At 43.3% G+C, this 14,305-nt stretch overlaps 1 protein-coding gene across 1 annotated transcript in view; it reads right to left on the bottom strand.

Annotated features, from left to right (window-relative positions):
- Nucleotides 1-14,305, bottom strand: part of LOC310780834 (ras-specific guanine nucleotide-releasing factor RalGPS1-like) — a gene marked incomplete at its 5' end in the record, with an annotated part of 140,086 nt that overhangs the window by 24,223 nt on the left and 101,558 nt on the right. The window contains 6 exon segments of the mRNA XM_083641339.1: nucleotides 1,027-1,119; nucleotides 2,401-2,506; nucleotides 5,077-5,157; nucleotides 6,926-6,974; nucleotides 8,837-8,988; nucleotides 9,412-9,541. Coding sequence (XP_083497465.1) covers nucleotides 1,027-1,119; nucleotides 2,401-2,506; nucleotides 5,077-5,157; nucleotides 6,926-6,974; nucleotides 8,837-8,988; nucleotides 9,412-9,541 — 611 coding nt within the window.

The raw sequence follows: 14,305 nt of genomic DNA, 5'->3' as shown, positions 1-14,305 counted from the left end.
ACCTTTTAAAATGCCCGTGTGGTTTGTACTATGTTGGGAAAACAAAAAGACAACTGAGAATTAGAATTTCCGAACATAAGAGCAGCATCAGAAGGGGTGACGAGAAATCTCCGGTTGCCAAACATTTTAATAAATATGACCATGGCGTTTGTAGCTTACGTTTTATGGGGATTGAGTCAGTGGGGCCACTTCTGAGAGGAGGAGACAGGGAGAGAAAACTTCTCCAGAGAGAAGCATATTGGATTCACCACTTACAGACTGAGCATCCTAAGGGTTTAAATGAAGAATTATTGCTCTCTTGTTTCTTGTAAATGGTTTTGATCCCTTGTTTTGATGTGTGTTTTGATATGTGATTGGTCATGCTTACACATTTTGAGATGGGTTTTCTGCTCCTGTCATGCAGTTCGAGACTGAGGAGTTTCCTTAAATTCTTCTCATTTTTCTTATAGGCTACTTCTAATATGCTTCTGGTATTTTTTTATATCATTGTGACAGATACCATTTATACAGATTGAGACTTGTATATATCTACAATTGTCCATATTTATCTATTTTTTTACATTTATTTTGTTCACAGATTTATTTCTTTTAGGATCTGTGAGTGATTTAATCAGTCATGTTGATGTATTCTGATCAGCTGTGCGGTCATCTTATTTATTTGTTATGTAGGTTCTTGACCACTCTGTTTGCTCTAGATATGTTGAAGATTGATTGATTGATTGATGCATGCATTTTCCACAGCTGGTTTCAATCAGCATGGTCCTGGCTCCTACTTATATGGGTCACACCCACTGTTTGTTACAACGCTGAGGAAAGCCTGTGAGGCTGAAACGTTCGTTGTATATTTGCTGCTGTGCGTATTAAAAGTTTACACTTTACAGATATCTGAGAGTGCTGTTTTTGATTTAATTTTTGAGATGTTTGGATCGGCACCCAGTAACTATCTTTAAAACGTCGGGTTGAGCACGCCAGTTCGTTGATTACCACATACCATGTCCCACATACCATGTACATGAACAAACTTACGTGCTTCCTCTCAGAGGCCCTCAATGCTTTTGCCCCATAGAACGTCAGTGTTGATCCAGAGAGAGCGATCCAAAACCTGCTCCATGATGCCAACTGGAAACAGCAAATAAAATGCTTGTAATTAGACTGTGCTGATATGGGGAAACATATTTGTGAAAAATAGACCGAATCACGGTGACGTTGCGCTAACAACAACAGTCACTTCCGGGTAATAATGTCAAACTTGTTTGTTGTTTATTTCTGTTGTCATTTCCAACTGTAACACGACGGTCTGACCTATCTGATGTTTCTGTTCTGCTTATTTTATTTAGCCTACAGTACTTTGTGTTAGCATCTTCGATCAACCAATCCATCCAAAAGCGACATCTCGCCACCGGTCGGACTAACCGGTCGGACTAACATCAAACATGTGTTTTAGACAACCTTTTCCTGTTTATCTCAGTTATCACCCCCATTTGCTCCGCACCATTAAATTGCATACATGATGCAGGAGTTTTCTACCCAGAAGTGATTGTAAACACACTTGTGATTGGGTCTATAGAACCGCTTAAACCAAATGCTTCTTAACGTGGGACCGGGGACTACCAGGGGTCCTTGAGGGGGTTCCGTCATGGAATCGTGGACAAAATCATATCTAACAATAATGAGAAATAACTGCCTTGTGGTTGTATGCTTCCACCAACAACTCAAGTTGCAGTCTACATCCATGTCTGTCCAGATCAAATATATGTAGTGAAGTGAAGAGAATTTAATAATCACTATATTGACCATATTGACATGTATGATACCAGTCAATACTCCACTACAATTCTTTTTTTACGGAGGAGTAGAGGACTGATAGAGAGCTTTGTCACATGGTGCAACAACGCACAAACTGATTTCACCAAGTAACAGTTGTTCCTGGATTTCACATTTCTTCCTAGTATGGGTCGGGAAAACCCCACCCCGAACTCATTTCATTGGTCGCCGCAATTGCTTCTTCCTGAAAACGAGTGGCATGTTTCCATGTTTCCTCTCACCTTATATCATGGCAGGTAAGCTCAGGTAGGCCCCAGGTAAAGCGGTACCTTACAGTTTTTGACCGGACTTTATCGTCGTATTTGTAAGGTTTATAGATCCATTTTGTTTGTTTTTTTCTGCATCAAGCTATTGGAGCTGTTGTATTGAAAATATATTTGCTTAGTAAATAAATATTGATAATTTTTTGTAAACGTCATCGGATCTCTTTGTATTTTGTTGGGACGGCAAATGAGAGCGTCTCTAACGGCAAACATCGCTACCTGGAGCCTCAAGGCAAGTCTGGTTTGTTGGATTGCCTGAACAAGCAAGGTCTTCCTTCTTAAACAGCTGTCAAATCAAAGTAGACTAGCTCACCTTGGGCTTTCGTCCGCCCTTCAGGAGGGTCTTCCTTCGAAGGGGCCCCTCGACGGTGACACTGCTGACCTCGTTGCAGCCATAGCAGGAGTTGGCACCAGAGGAGCTGAGGGTGTCAGAAGCATCAGGAAGGGTTGATGCGAGGGTTGATCCAAACAAAAGCATGATCTTAATAGTTATCGCTCTACATGTGAATGGGCCTTAAGACTTAAAAGGATCCAATGGTAGATTTGCGGTGGATTTTTTTGAAAGGAAGGCGTTGCCGATTTTCAACCCGCTTTGTCTCATTATAATGTGGGTAATATATGCAGATGGGCAACTTCTTTGTATAAATGAGCACACACAGTACAACCTGTGCTGTGTGCACTATTGTGCTCACAGAGTCTTTTTCTTATAGAGACAACTGGGCTAAACAATACAAAGGCCAGTGTAAGCAGAGACAAGTCTCACTAGCTGGGTTTCCATCCAAATGTATCGTAACTTTTAATCGAATTTTCAGAAAGTCAGCAAAAGAAAATGCGAAATAATGCACGTTTCCATCCACTGCTATTTTGCGAATTATAGAGCCGTCAATCACCTGGTGTTTGAGGCTGTCTGAGCTGCTGATCAGCTGCTAGACCCGATATATAGCTCTGTTAAACACATCGAACGTTATTCATTTAAAGTTTCTTGATGATCTACAAGTAGACAAAGGTACCATAACGCCATTTCTGGATTACCAGGTGCGACTCGGCAAGCATAACGTTATAATCCACGGAGCAGATAGTAAGTGAATACAATTTCATTCAATTCTATAAGTGAGTCGCCTTAAAGGTAATATCCCAGTCTTCTTCTGTTTACCACGGCGGGTATTGTGCTGCGTATTTAACAATATTTACCGTGCTACACGGCATGTCATGTTTTGCAGTGATAAAGGCAAACTGCCTGGTTTTTGAATGGAGAGACAACGGAATATCGCTTAAACTGTTTCCACCGCACGTTTCGCATTTTCCTTTTATCGATACACCCGACTTTTCTGCCTTCCTCAAGCGTGAAAACATTTTTGCGAAATTTCGAGGCTTTTGCGAATTAGGCAGCGTTTCCACTCCGTTTTTTAATGCGCAAATTGAAATTTCGCATAAAAACAGGTGGATGGAAACCCGACTACTTTCTCACCTTCACAGAGGAAAAGAAAAAGTAAGAGAACACCTCATGCTAGTGAAAGACAGACAGACACAGGACAAGCTTCAACCACATCCCTCCAGTGAAGAAGAGTGAAGAGTGTCAAAGGCAGTCAAGTAGACAAAACAAGTACAAAATCCCATCTGGTGGAAGTTGCCTGCTGTCATTGATTTTTCAATTGACAGAACATTAAAAAATGGTCTACTGTTAGAGATAATACAACCCGCACACACTTGTATGCTCCAAAGAATACTGTACTTAAGACGTTTTGAGCATCAGCCCTTCATGAGGTCATCTAATGATGATCTAAGATGACCTGATGAGGAGCTCAAAACATCTGAAGTACAGTCTTCTCTGGAGCATACAAGTGTGTGCGTGGGTTCTATTATTTCTACTGTAACTTTATATCTAACCCAGCACCCCTCAAAGTGATGTGCGTATTTCTTCATCATTTTTTATGATTTTTGTCTACTTTTGACTGGTTGGCTGACTGGTGCTGAGACTCTGGCTGGAGAACCTTACCGAGTGCCAGATTGGTAGAACTTGGTTGATTTGGGCTCTGCAATGAGCCCCTCTATTCGTGCATTTCTGTTGACATCACACAACTGTTGCGGTGCCATCCTGAGGACTAGTAGTACTAATAGTGTTGACCCATTTAAAGTTTGAATGGAGTTTGTAGTACAAAGTTTCAAAGAGTAGTTCAAGTTCAAAGGGCATGGTTTGAACTTTCCTCTCGTAGACTTAAAGGAGCTATATGTGATTTTGGATAAAGATTGAGTCAACATGGTTCTCATTCCCAGGTCATCAAATAAATACTGACACTTTGGGCTGGGGGACGGTCTGTGTTTGGGTCAGAAAGTGCTGTTGCAGTCAGAGTAATACCATGTGTACTGTAGGAATACAGAAGTTTTACAGTTGAAAATATGTAGTGCCAAAAGAAAGGCCTTTTTTTACGGCAAGGTAAATCGCTGAAAATGTTGCTAATACAGCGTACACTTAGATGTAAACTGATATTTGTTTGATTTTGTTTGAGCTTGCCTGTAATCTCGACAACATTGCAAATGAGGGTCAAACCTCAATGTTCTTTTGAGAAATAAATAAAGGTTTCAAATCAAATCAAATATTGATTTGTTTAGCTGGGCCTTCTTTTAGGGTTTAGCCCCTCTGCTCCCGTCTCATTTTTTGTCGCCATCTACTGTACAGTAGGTAACACAGCTTATACAACCCTAATCTGAACTATCTCTGCCCATTGAGCAGTCATTGTCAATGGGCAGAAATGGTCACCTTGGCAGCCTAATGGGGTGTACAGACCATGTGGTCTAAATGAAGTCCCTGAAACTGGAGATAATACAGAACATGGCTGGCTTCCACCAACATGCAATGAGGGGATGGGCTATGAGACAGCACATGCAAGTGAGCCCAACCACCATTTCCCCCTGAAGAGGAAGACATTTTGACCTTGGAGAGTGACATAGTGAGAGTGACATAGTGACATAGTGACATAGTGACCTATACCTGTAAACATAGCTGTGGCTCCGAGGGGAATTGCGTAGCGGGACCCTCCAGTTGGGGCCCAGAGTTGCGTACATGCGGCCCCTGTTTATCACACATTGTCACAGTCAGTTCGAGTGGTCAGCTGGGCTATCAAAAGGGCTTTTTGGCTAGCAAATGTTTTCAGTGTTACATTGTAACTTGATGAGTGAGAATACACGTTTTTAAAGGGACATGCCAACATTTTGGGAAATTCACCTATTTGCCATATTTAGTTTAGTTTAGGTTTAAGTTGATTTATTATAGAGGCCCTTCTCTTCTCTGCGCACCCTCCTGCTAGTTAGCTTAGCACAATGACTGGTAGTCTGCGGTACCGGCTAACCCGAAACGCCAAAATGTTCTCATGTACATGTTGTGTGCTGCATTCACCACATTATGAAATAATAACATAAATTATGAGACATTGTAATTTACGAAGCAAATACATACCAGAAGTACTTTGCTGTAGAAAACCGGAAGTTCCAGCTATGTATTTTGCTTTGTAAATCACAACATGTATAAGAGTAAATTAGAGCATTTTGGCGCTGTTGAAATGTGTATTTGGTGACTATAACGTGAGTAGGCTAGCGATTCCCGTGGACTACAAGTAATTTGTGCTAAGCTAACTAGCAGGAGGGGCATGAACAGAGAAGAGAAGGGCGTCTATCTTTTCCTCTTACGATCAAGAATATGGCAAATAGGCAAATCTCACAAAATGGCGTGTTCCTCTAATCCATGACTCAGAGGTATTTGGCATATTTATAGCAGGACAAACAGATATATGACACACTTTCAAACACTTATGATTTACTGTAGGATGTTGATGATCAGAAACACTGATACTGTATCATTGCAGTGATTATGCTGCAAGGTAACAGTTCACATTTTGTCTACGTTCATTAGCAAAATCCAAATAACGCTAAGCTGTCAAAAATGATAGTTTCAGTATTGGGTTTAGAATTCCTTAGAAATGTTGACATTTTTAAACCCAAATCTGTGTTGAAGCCTCATATCTAATGGTGAAAAGTAGGGTACTGAACTGGCCATCTGCTATTGGCTAGTCTTTGGTTCCAGGTGATGTCACCACCTGCAGTACTCCTGTTTCACCGTCACCATCTTGGTTATTTGGAGCCAGAAGCAGCTAGTGTTAGACCGGGGGTTTCCCACAGAGCCGCCTGCAATGGGTCCGTGATCGGTGAGCTGCGCGACCACAGGACAGGCGACCTGTCAATCACGCCCCCAAAAAATAATCTGCTTTATCATCTATTTGACTCTAAATGGGACCATAATTTACTAAATGAACATCACGCTGTAGTGAAAAAGACTTGAATTGAGACCATAAACTCATTAGGAAAGTGTTTATTGAGGTCATAAATCAAGTGATTTTCCCATTGACTTCTATACAATTCAACATATTTTTGCAGCCAGTGCCAGTGGAGCCATTCGAAAGAATGCAAAGCTCTGCATTGACACCAAAGGCAGATGGCCATGCAGTGCAGTACCCTACTTTTCACCAGTAGGTGTCAGGCTTCACCACAGATTCGGGTTTGGTGTTTCTTTCAGGTTCCTGAGGTTGTATCACATACAAGAATAAACTATGATCTGAAGTGAAAGACACATGTAACCTGTATTTTCATGATATGGACTAGTGGTACTGGTTACTCATTCAAGGCTACATACAAAAGACTGTTTTCTAAGTTTGATGAAGTAACTGTAACTTGTCCTGTCCCTGTGTACATAAAGAATTAAATCAATTTAATGCTTTGTCATTTCCAAGTGATTCAAAAATCCCCATGGATTAAATACTTGGTTGGGTCTGATGATTGGTCCTTACCTTTCCATCCCAGGTGACAGTTCCTCCCCAAATGAGCTCTCACTGCTGCCTATTGAGAATACATTGAAAAAGAACAGACAAAAATTGATTTTCCACACGTCCCTCAGCATCAAGTCTATGAGAAAAGCTAAAGACATTTGGAGAATCTGGTAAAAGAAGTAATAATTAAAGATCTGCCGGCGTGGGGCGTCCGGGTAGTGTAGCGGTACATTCCCTGCCTACCAACACGAGGGTCGCAGGTTCGTGTCCACGTGTTACCTCCGGCTTGGTCGGGCGTCCATACAGGCACGATTGGCCTGTGCCTGAGGGTGGGAAGCCGGATTGGGGGTATGTGTCCTGGTCGCTGCACTAGCGCCTCCTCTGGTCGGTCGGGTCGCGCGGTCGGGGTGGAAGGGAACTGGTGGGAATAGTGTGATCCTCCCACGTGCTACGTCCTGTCGGTGAAGCTCCCCGTCAGGTGAAAAGAAGCGGCTGGCTACTGCGCATGTGTCGGAGGAAGCATGGTGCTAGTCTCGGCCTTCCCCAGATCGGCAGAGGGTGGAGCAGCGACCGGGGCAGCCGATAGGGCAGCATGGGGATAAATTGGTCAAGTATAATTGGGGAGAAAACGGGGGAGAAATCAGAAAAAAAAAAAAAAAACATTTGCCGGCGTAAACAGTGTTACATATAATGTTTTTGTATGATATAATCCAGTGGTTCTCAACGTGGGGCCCGGGGGACCACCAGGGGTTCTAGAGGGAGTTCTAGGGGGTCCCCAGCAAATTGATGAATTGTTCAACTTCAGCATTATTTCATTTAATAAGAAGTTAACACAATTAGAGAATGTAGAAGAATGACTGTTTTAATCATAGTTTCACTGTTATCTCTCTATTTAGAATCAGGGGAGACCATGTAACATTTCAATCGGACCAATACTTAAAAACGAACTTGATTTTATTTTCTTAATCCACAATTTTTATTTTTAGGTCCAAGTGAAATGTTACATGTTCTCTCCTGATTCTAAATATAGCGGAATCGCTTGCTTTGACCAAGTAAAACTATTTTTATAAGCATTCTATGAAATGTCTATGGAATGCCTAACCCAGAAGAGGGCGTGACTTTGGCACTCTATAAAAAGGTTGAGAATCACTGAAAACCCTGAACAGAGAAATGCTTGCATCATATTGTCGCTGTCGGGCGGCGTATGTCCTGTGGGTTTTACACAATTTAAGTCTCGTAACTCCATTCGCCCTCAAACTGTCCCTCAAACCACGAAGATCCGCCCCCTATCTCCGTTTCAAGGCCCCTAGGCACGAGTAAATACCCGGAAAACGGACACGCGCAGACCAGAACCGAACGGCTCCGTATATTTCTGGCTTTGTTTTTGTTTATTTCTGACTTCGTCTGACGTAAATAGATCAATAAAATGTTTTAGAATGACCCCTAGGCTGCAAACTCATTTAAAACCGTGCAGATCAAAGTGGTTTCTGACGAGACTAATGTTAGCGTTAGTGAGAGGCTGTGTTCCCCCAAGACGATGCCTCTAACTCGGAGGCCTGGGAGCAGGCTCGAGGTCGCTGCTGGAGGAGCCAGGAGCCCGCAGGTACTGTATCTGCACGCGTCTGTGTGCTCCAGAAGGGGTGCGGCTACGCGAGGCTGCGTGCCCCGGATAAAGTGCCTCGAAGTCGGAATGATAATCCTGTAACACCATTTGAGCTTATTCAGGTAAGATATTAATAATGTAATGACACATCCAGCAAGTAACTGACCATAATGAAGACATCGTGCCGACTTTGACGACGTGGTGTTCAGTTATTTTAAGAACACTGTTTTTTGTTTCCATTTCCTGCAAAGTTGCCGTTTTGGAGATACGAGGTTTCCGCCCCGACAGCGACAATATGAGACAAACACTTGGAGCTTAGTATACTGTACCTAAGGATAAGCCATTGGACACTGATGTACTGTGTGGATCATTCCTGACTGGACTCTGCGACTCCAGGAAGCTGTCGTCCAGCAGGTGGCGAGCTTTCTCTATGGGGAACGTGGCGCTCTTGCTCTCCGACATGCCGTACTGACACATCATGCTGTGTGGAGACCAGCGGTCAGAAGACAAGGCAGAGATGGAGAGATAGCAGTTTGAATGCTGTTGCACTGCGCTTGACACTTAAAGACATTTCCAGTCACAGTGAATGTTAAGCTCATTTCCCAGCATCCTTCTCTCCCTTGTAAATATCCCTGTGGATTTTATATGCTGTCTTCAAAGCCTCATTTCTGAGACGGCAAACTAAAACATAGGAGGGTCGTGCTGTGCTGATGACTGAAATGTTTTTTTTGTTCACTATGTAAATATATTTTCATTTTTTTGTGTCAGTGTGTGGGCCTTTTTCTGTTTTCATTGGACTTTCATGCTGGCCTCACACACCTGGCCCACTCCTCGCTAAGCCTCGAGTTAAGAGTGCAAACCTTCCTTCTACCAGATGAATGTGGATGTCGCCTGAGGTCCTTACTTGTTTCCTAGACTATGGCTCTTCCTGTGGTGGGAGGGAGGCGGTGTGTGGGGTATATGGACCCCCACAGAGGTGTCGGGACAGGTGGGCCGTCGGCTGTACCTCACGGAGGCAGACACCTCAGACAGACCTGACACACAGGAGACAAGAATTCGGCAATAAATAACCTGCAAACGTTATGCTTAGAATCGCTCTCTTTAACCCAAAGCTTCCACATCTTGAAACCTCCACAGATCTTACACACAAAACACAAATGACTAGAAGCTGAATTGTTATTATTTTGCAGCTTGACAAATGATGTCGAAGGAGATAAGAGTCATATTCTCATTCATTTTCCCCGATAAGCTTTTCTTGTAACTCCTTATTTGGACAGTCTGCCTACAGAGAATTTGTCACATTTCAACAGATAATTAGTTGACATAATGTAGGTTGACATTCAACAATTGAACTGTTTGTCTTTGTCTGTAGATGTTGTGTTAACAGCTTATTAGTTGATATTCAACAAACAGATTCTGTTTGCTTCCTGGTCCACACACCTGCACTTAGTCTAAATTTAGGCATGTTCATCAATTGCCACATAGACAATATAGAGCTCAGTGGCCTTGTGGTTTGAGTGTCTGCCCTGAGGCTGGGAGGTCGTGAGTTCGATCCCCGGCCGAGTCATACCAAAGACTATAAAAATGGGACCCATTTGCCTCCCTGCTTGGCACTCAGCATTCAAGGGTTGGAATTGGGGGGTTAGATCACCATATGATTCCCCGAGTGCGGCACTGCTGCCGCTCACACCCAGGTGTGTGACAATCAGTGGGGACTTTACCTTTACCTTAGATAATCTGTTGAACATCTGTTAAACAGTTGAATTGTGGAATGTTAACTAATAAGCTATTGAAATGTTACAAATAGACTCTCTGTAGGCGAACTATTCTGTCATCAACCTAATGGTGTGAACGTGCAGTTCACACCATACGCCAAAGCAACACCAAAGCCACGCAGTTTCAATTCAGCGTCCTTGTTAACAGGCGAGTCCGTTCACACCGGACGCACGCCACGCCACGCCGACGCCACGCTGATCCAATAGTTTCAGCTTCTGTTCTATTTTCCAAATGTGCCGCGCGCTGATCCCGAGCTGCCGGGCAGGCAGGCAGGCAGTCAATGCACTTTGTGAGGGGTGGGAGGGGCCGGAGCAGCAGCAGCTCCGACCCGGCCGCTGAGGAAAAGAGACCGTTTCTGGTGTGACCGCTTTGGTGTCAGATCAGCTTGAGTCTGCTTCAAGCTTCAGTTCGGCATGGCTTTGGCGTATGGTGTGTTTGGCCACTAACTTCAAGTCTGTCCACATGATCCTGTCATCAGCCTGGCTGCAAATTAGCATTCTGTGGATGGGATGAACTGATGCAGTGCTACCATGATGTATGTTGTGCCAGCGGAACCTCTGAGTCAGTCTCACTGTAACCTATTGGGGCCATTCAATAAGCGAAAGACATGGCAGCTAGGACCGAGCAGGGCAGCCTATGTTCAAGTGGCTCTACGCAGTGTTGGGGGGGTTACGTATTGGGAAAACGTATTCCACTACAGATACTGAATACATGCCCTAAAATAAAATAAAATAAATACTCTCAAGTTATGTAACGTATTCTAAGTACTTTGGATTACTTTTGGAATATTTCAACATCGTCTTGCTGAGCCTGAGCACATTTGTCGGAGTCACTCTGAATGGACGCAACCGCGAGGACAATGTTGTCGCCTTCTTCAGCATGTTTGTAGTCAAATGGAAATATACCACCAATTTAAACTGGAACTGTAATGGAATATAGTTACTCCTAAGTATTTGTTATTTTAAATACTTGTATTCCGTTACTCCCCAACCCTGGTCTATGTAATATATTTTACTCGTAAGACCCATGAACCTTAAGAGCTTAATGAAAACTGAAGCATTTGGGCGACTGCCTCATACAAGTCAGCGCCATGTAATTGTGCCTGTGAGGTGGTTTAAGCCACATTCCCACATGCTGTGTTCAAGTCAGGAGGCCTTCCCGTCAACAGGAAAATATTCACTCCGTCGCAATTTAGTAATCATGAACAATAATGTAGTGAGGTCACACCTTCATCATGCTGCGCAATTACCCCATAGCCGTGCTCCGTCATCCCTCTGGGGTCGAGGCTGTCATTAGTCCAGCGTATGCCTCCAGACATACAAATGGCCCTGCGGCGCAGCGCCAGGTGGGTAGCATGTAGGAGCGGGAATCACCAGAGTCCCCGCAAATACAATATTATCACGATACTTAAGTCACGATACACTATTATTGCGATTTTAAAAATATTGCAATACATTGCAATTTATTATTACCTTTTTTCAACTGCAAAGGAAAATACTTTGTCAACATCTGTTTTATGTAATAAGTATCGCAATATTTTACTATACTAGAAATTCAAGTCAAGTGCGTGCAAAAAAAAGATCTTTCTGATTTCCCCCCTATTTTCTCCCCAATTGTACTTGGCCAATTTCCCCCTGCTGCTCCACCCTCTGCCGATCTGGGGAGAGCCGTAGACTGGCACCATGCTTCCTCCGACATATGCGCAGTTGCCAGCCGCTTCTTTTCACCTGACAGCGGGGAGCTTCACCGGTAGGACGTAGCACGTGGGAGAATCACGCTATTCCCACCAGTTCCCTTCCACCCCGACCAGGTGCCCCGACCGACCAGAGGAGGCGCTAGTGCAGCGACCAGGACACATACCTCCAACCCGGCTTCCCATCCTCAGGCACAGGCCAATCGTGCCTGTATGGACGCCTGAGCAAGCCGGAGGTAACATGTGGGTACACCCTAACCCCGTACGAACCTGCAACAATCTTCTATAATTAAGTTGATGTGTGTGCGTGTCTGTGTGCGTCAGTATCTTTAAGGCCCACACTGCAGGTTGGATTAGGCTGACAATTTGCATGGCGGTGTGTTAGGATCCAGGGAAGGTCATGGGCAGGTTGTATAGTCCTGGAAACCATCTGCAAACTCCTGGAAACCACCTGGACACCACCATCATTTCCAGCCAAGCAAAAGGTGCAGTTGTAGCGCTTTCTGCCTATTTTTGGGGCATGTTTTTATTTCTTCCAAATTACATCAAATTTCTATTCTATAATTATAATAGTAATTATTACTATGAACAGCCTAGATGGCACTCATACAGTAGGTTTTTATCTTGCCTTTATGCATCCTTTAATTCAAATGCACAGCCTCTGTTTGTCATTTAAAGATACTTGCTTGATTCTCTGGAAACATGGCTTGAGTCAAACAATTGGCCAACCCAGCCTGCCAACTGGTGCACATACCCAAGTGTGTTTGACAAGGCGTTGCATCAAAATCAACTGATTTCTTTATAGAATTATCATTGTAGATATGAGGTGTTCGGTGTTTGTCAGAGGTTCTATAAACAGACTGTTTGATGCATATTGTTAGGATGATTTCTGTTGTGTTTGTGCGTGTGTGCGTTGGCGTGTGTGTGGCTGTCAAGGATCCTAAAAAGAAGGATAGGACAACTCTCACATCACAGCGTTCGAATTTTACATTGGGGCCAGTTCTCTTGAAGTGAATGGGGCGGGCAGGGTAAGTCCCACTATAAACCATCTGTGTGTGGTTTCACCCTTTGAATGAAAAATGCTTCCACCAGATTAAAGAAAAGACACTACTGTATGTGATGTTGATTGAGGATTCGTTTTTTTTAATGTGCATGTTAGTTTTCCTTATTATTGGTCTCCAAACAGATCATGGCTCTGTCCTGCAGCTGCATATAGCTCAACTCAAGCCCCTGTTTGGTCCAAAATAGAGCTAGATTAGCTAACTACATCATGATGCATGATCAAACAGGGCATCAGTCAACATCACATCTTTTCTTTAATCTGGTGGAAGCATTTATGAATCAAAGGTGGAACGACACAGATATGATGGTTTATAGTTGGGACTTACTGCCCGCCCCATAGACCCATTTCACAGCAACATGAAGCAGGTGTAACCAATACCATTAATGATGGTTCCATTCCATTTAGGTGTCCCAGTGCCAGGGCCCTCACTAATGTTATTGGTTATACCTGATTTTACTTCCTGCTTTACCACCCCAAAATGGTTGCTGTGAAAAGGGCCTACTCACTTCCCCAAAGTCTGGACTGGCCCCAATGCAAAATTCGAACGCTGTGATGTGAGTGATGTCTTATCCTTCTTTTTTTAGGGTCCTTGGCGGCTGTGAGTCATGTGACGCTGGCTTGTTGTGCATGGAGAGAGTGACCTCATTGTTTGGCAGAGTGCGCGATGCAGGGTGCGTTTTATCCGCTGCAGAAACGGCCAATAGCAAAACGCAGCCAGAACCCCTCAGACCCAAAACGCAGCCAGAACCCGTCAGACCCAATTTCTGTTCTGTCTCAGTTAGCTAACAATTATGTCAGAGGCTGGACAGTAAATAAGAGCTGATAAGGTAAATAATTAAAGGGGTACTTCACTGAAAACCATGCTGAGTTATTTTGCACATGATCTCACACATCCAAAAACTGTAAACAGTTTTTGCAGACATTCATCAGCTGCGATATAAAGGTGGAGGCTACACCGAGTCACCGACCTAAGGTTTTATTGGTTTTATTCCACAGGAAAACTATATTTGTTTGTTAAGCTCTAAGCTGGTCCCAATAACCGAGCGTAAGCTGTTTATTTAACCTGTGGAATATTTAGCATTTTATTTTGCACAAGCTGCCTGCCAATAAATAAACAGCTGTCAATTCATATTTCTCATATGCTAATTACTTGATATATAATGTTGTTTAGAATAGTTAATTAAATAAATAAATAAATAAATAATACTATACAATAAATAGATGGCTTCAAATAGACCCTGTGATCGGTACGGTCGATACTGCTTC

The sequence above is a fragment of the Poromitra crassiceps genome (genome assembly GCF_964638095.1).
Source record: "Poromitra crassiceps genome assembly, chromosome: 8".
Classification (NCBI taxonomy): domain Eukaryota; kingdom Metazoa; phylum Chordata; class Actinopteri; order Beryciformes; family Melamphaidae; genus Poromitra; species Poromitra crassiceps.
The sequence above is the reverse complement of the archived record's forward strand: the minus strand, read 5'-3'. Positions and strand labels throughout refer to the sequence as shown.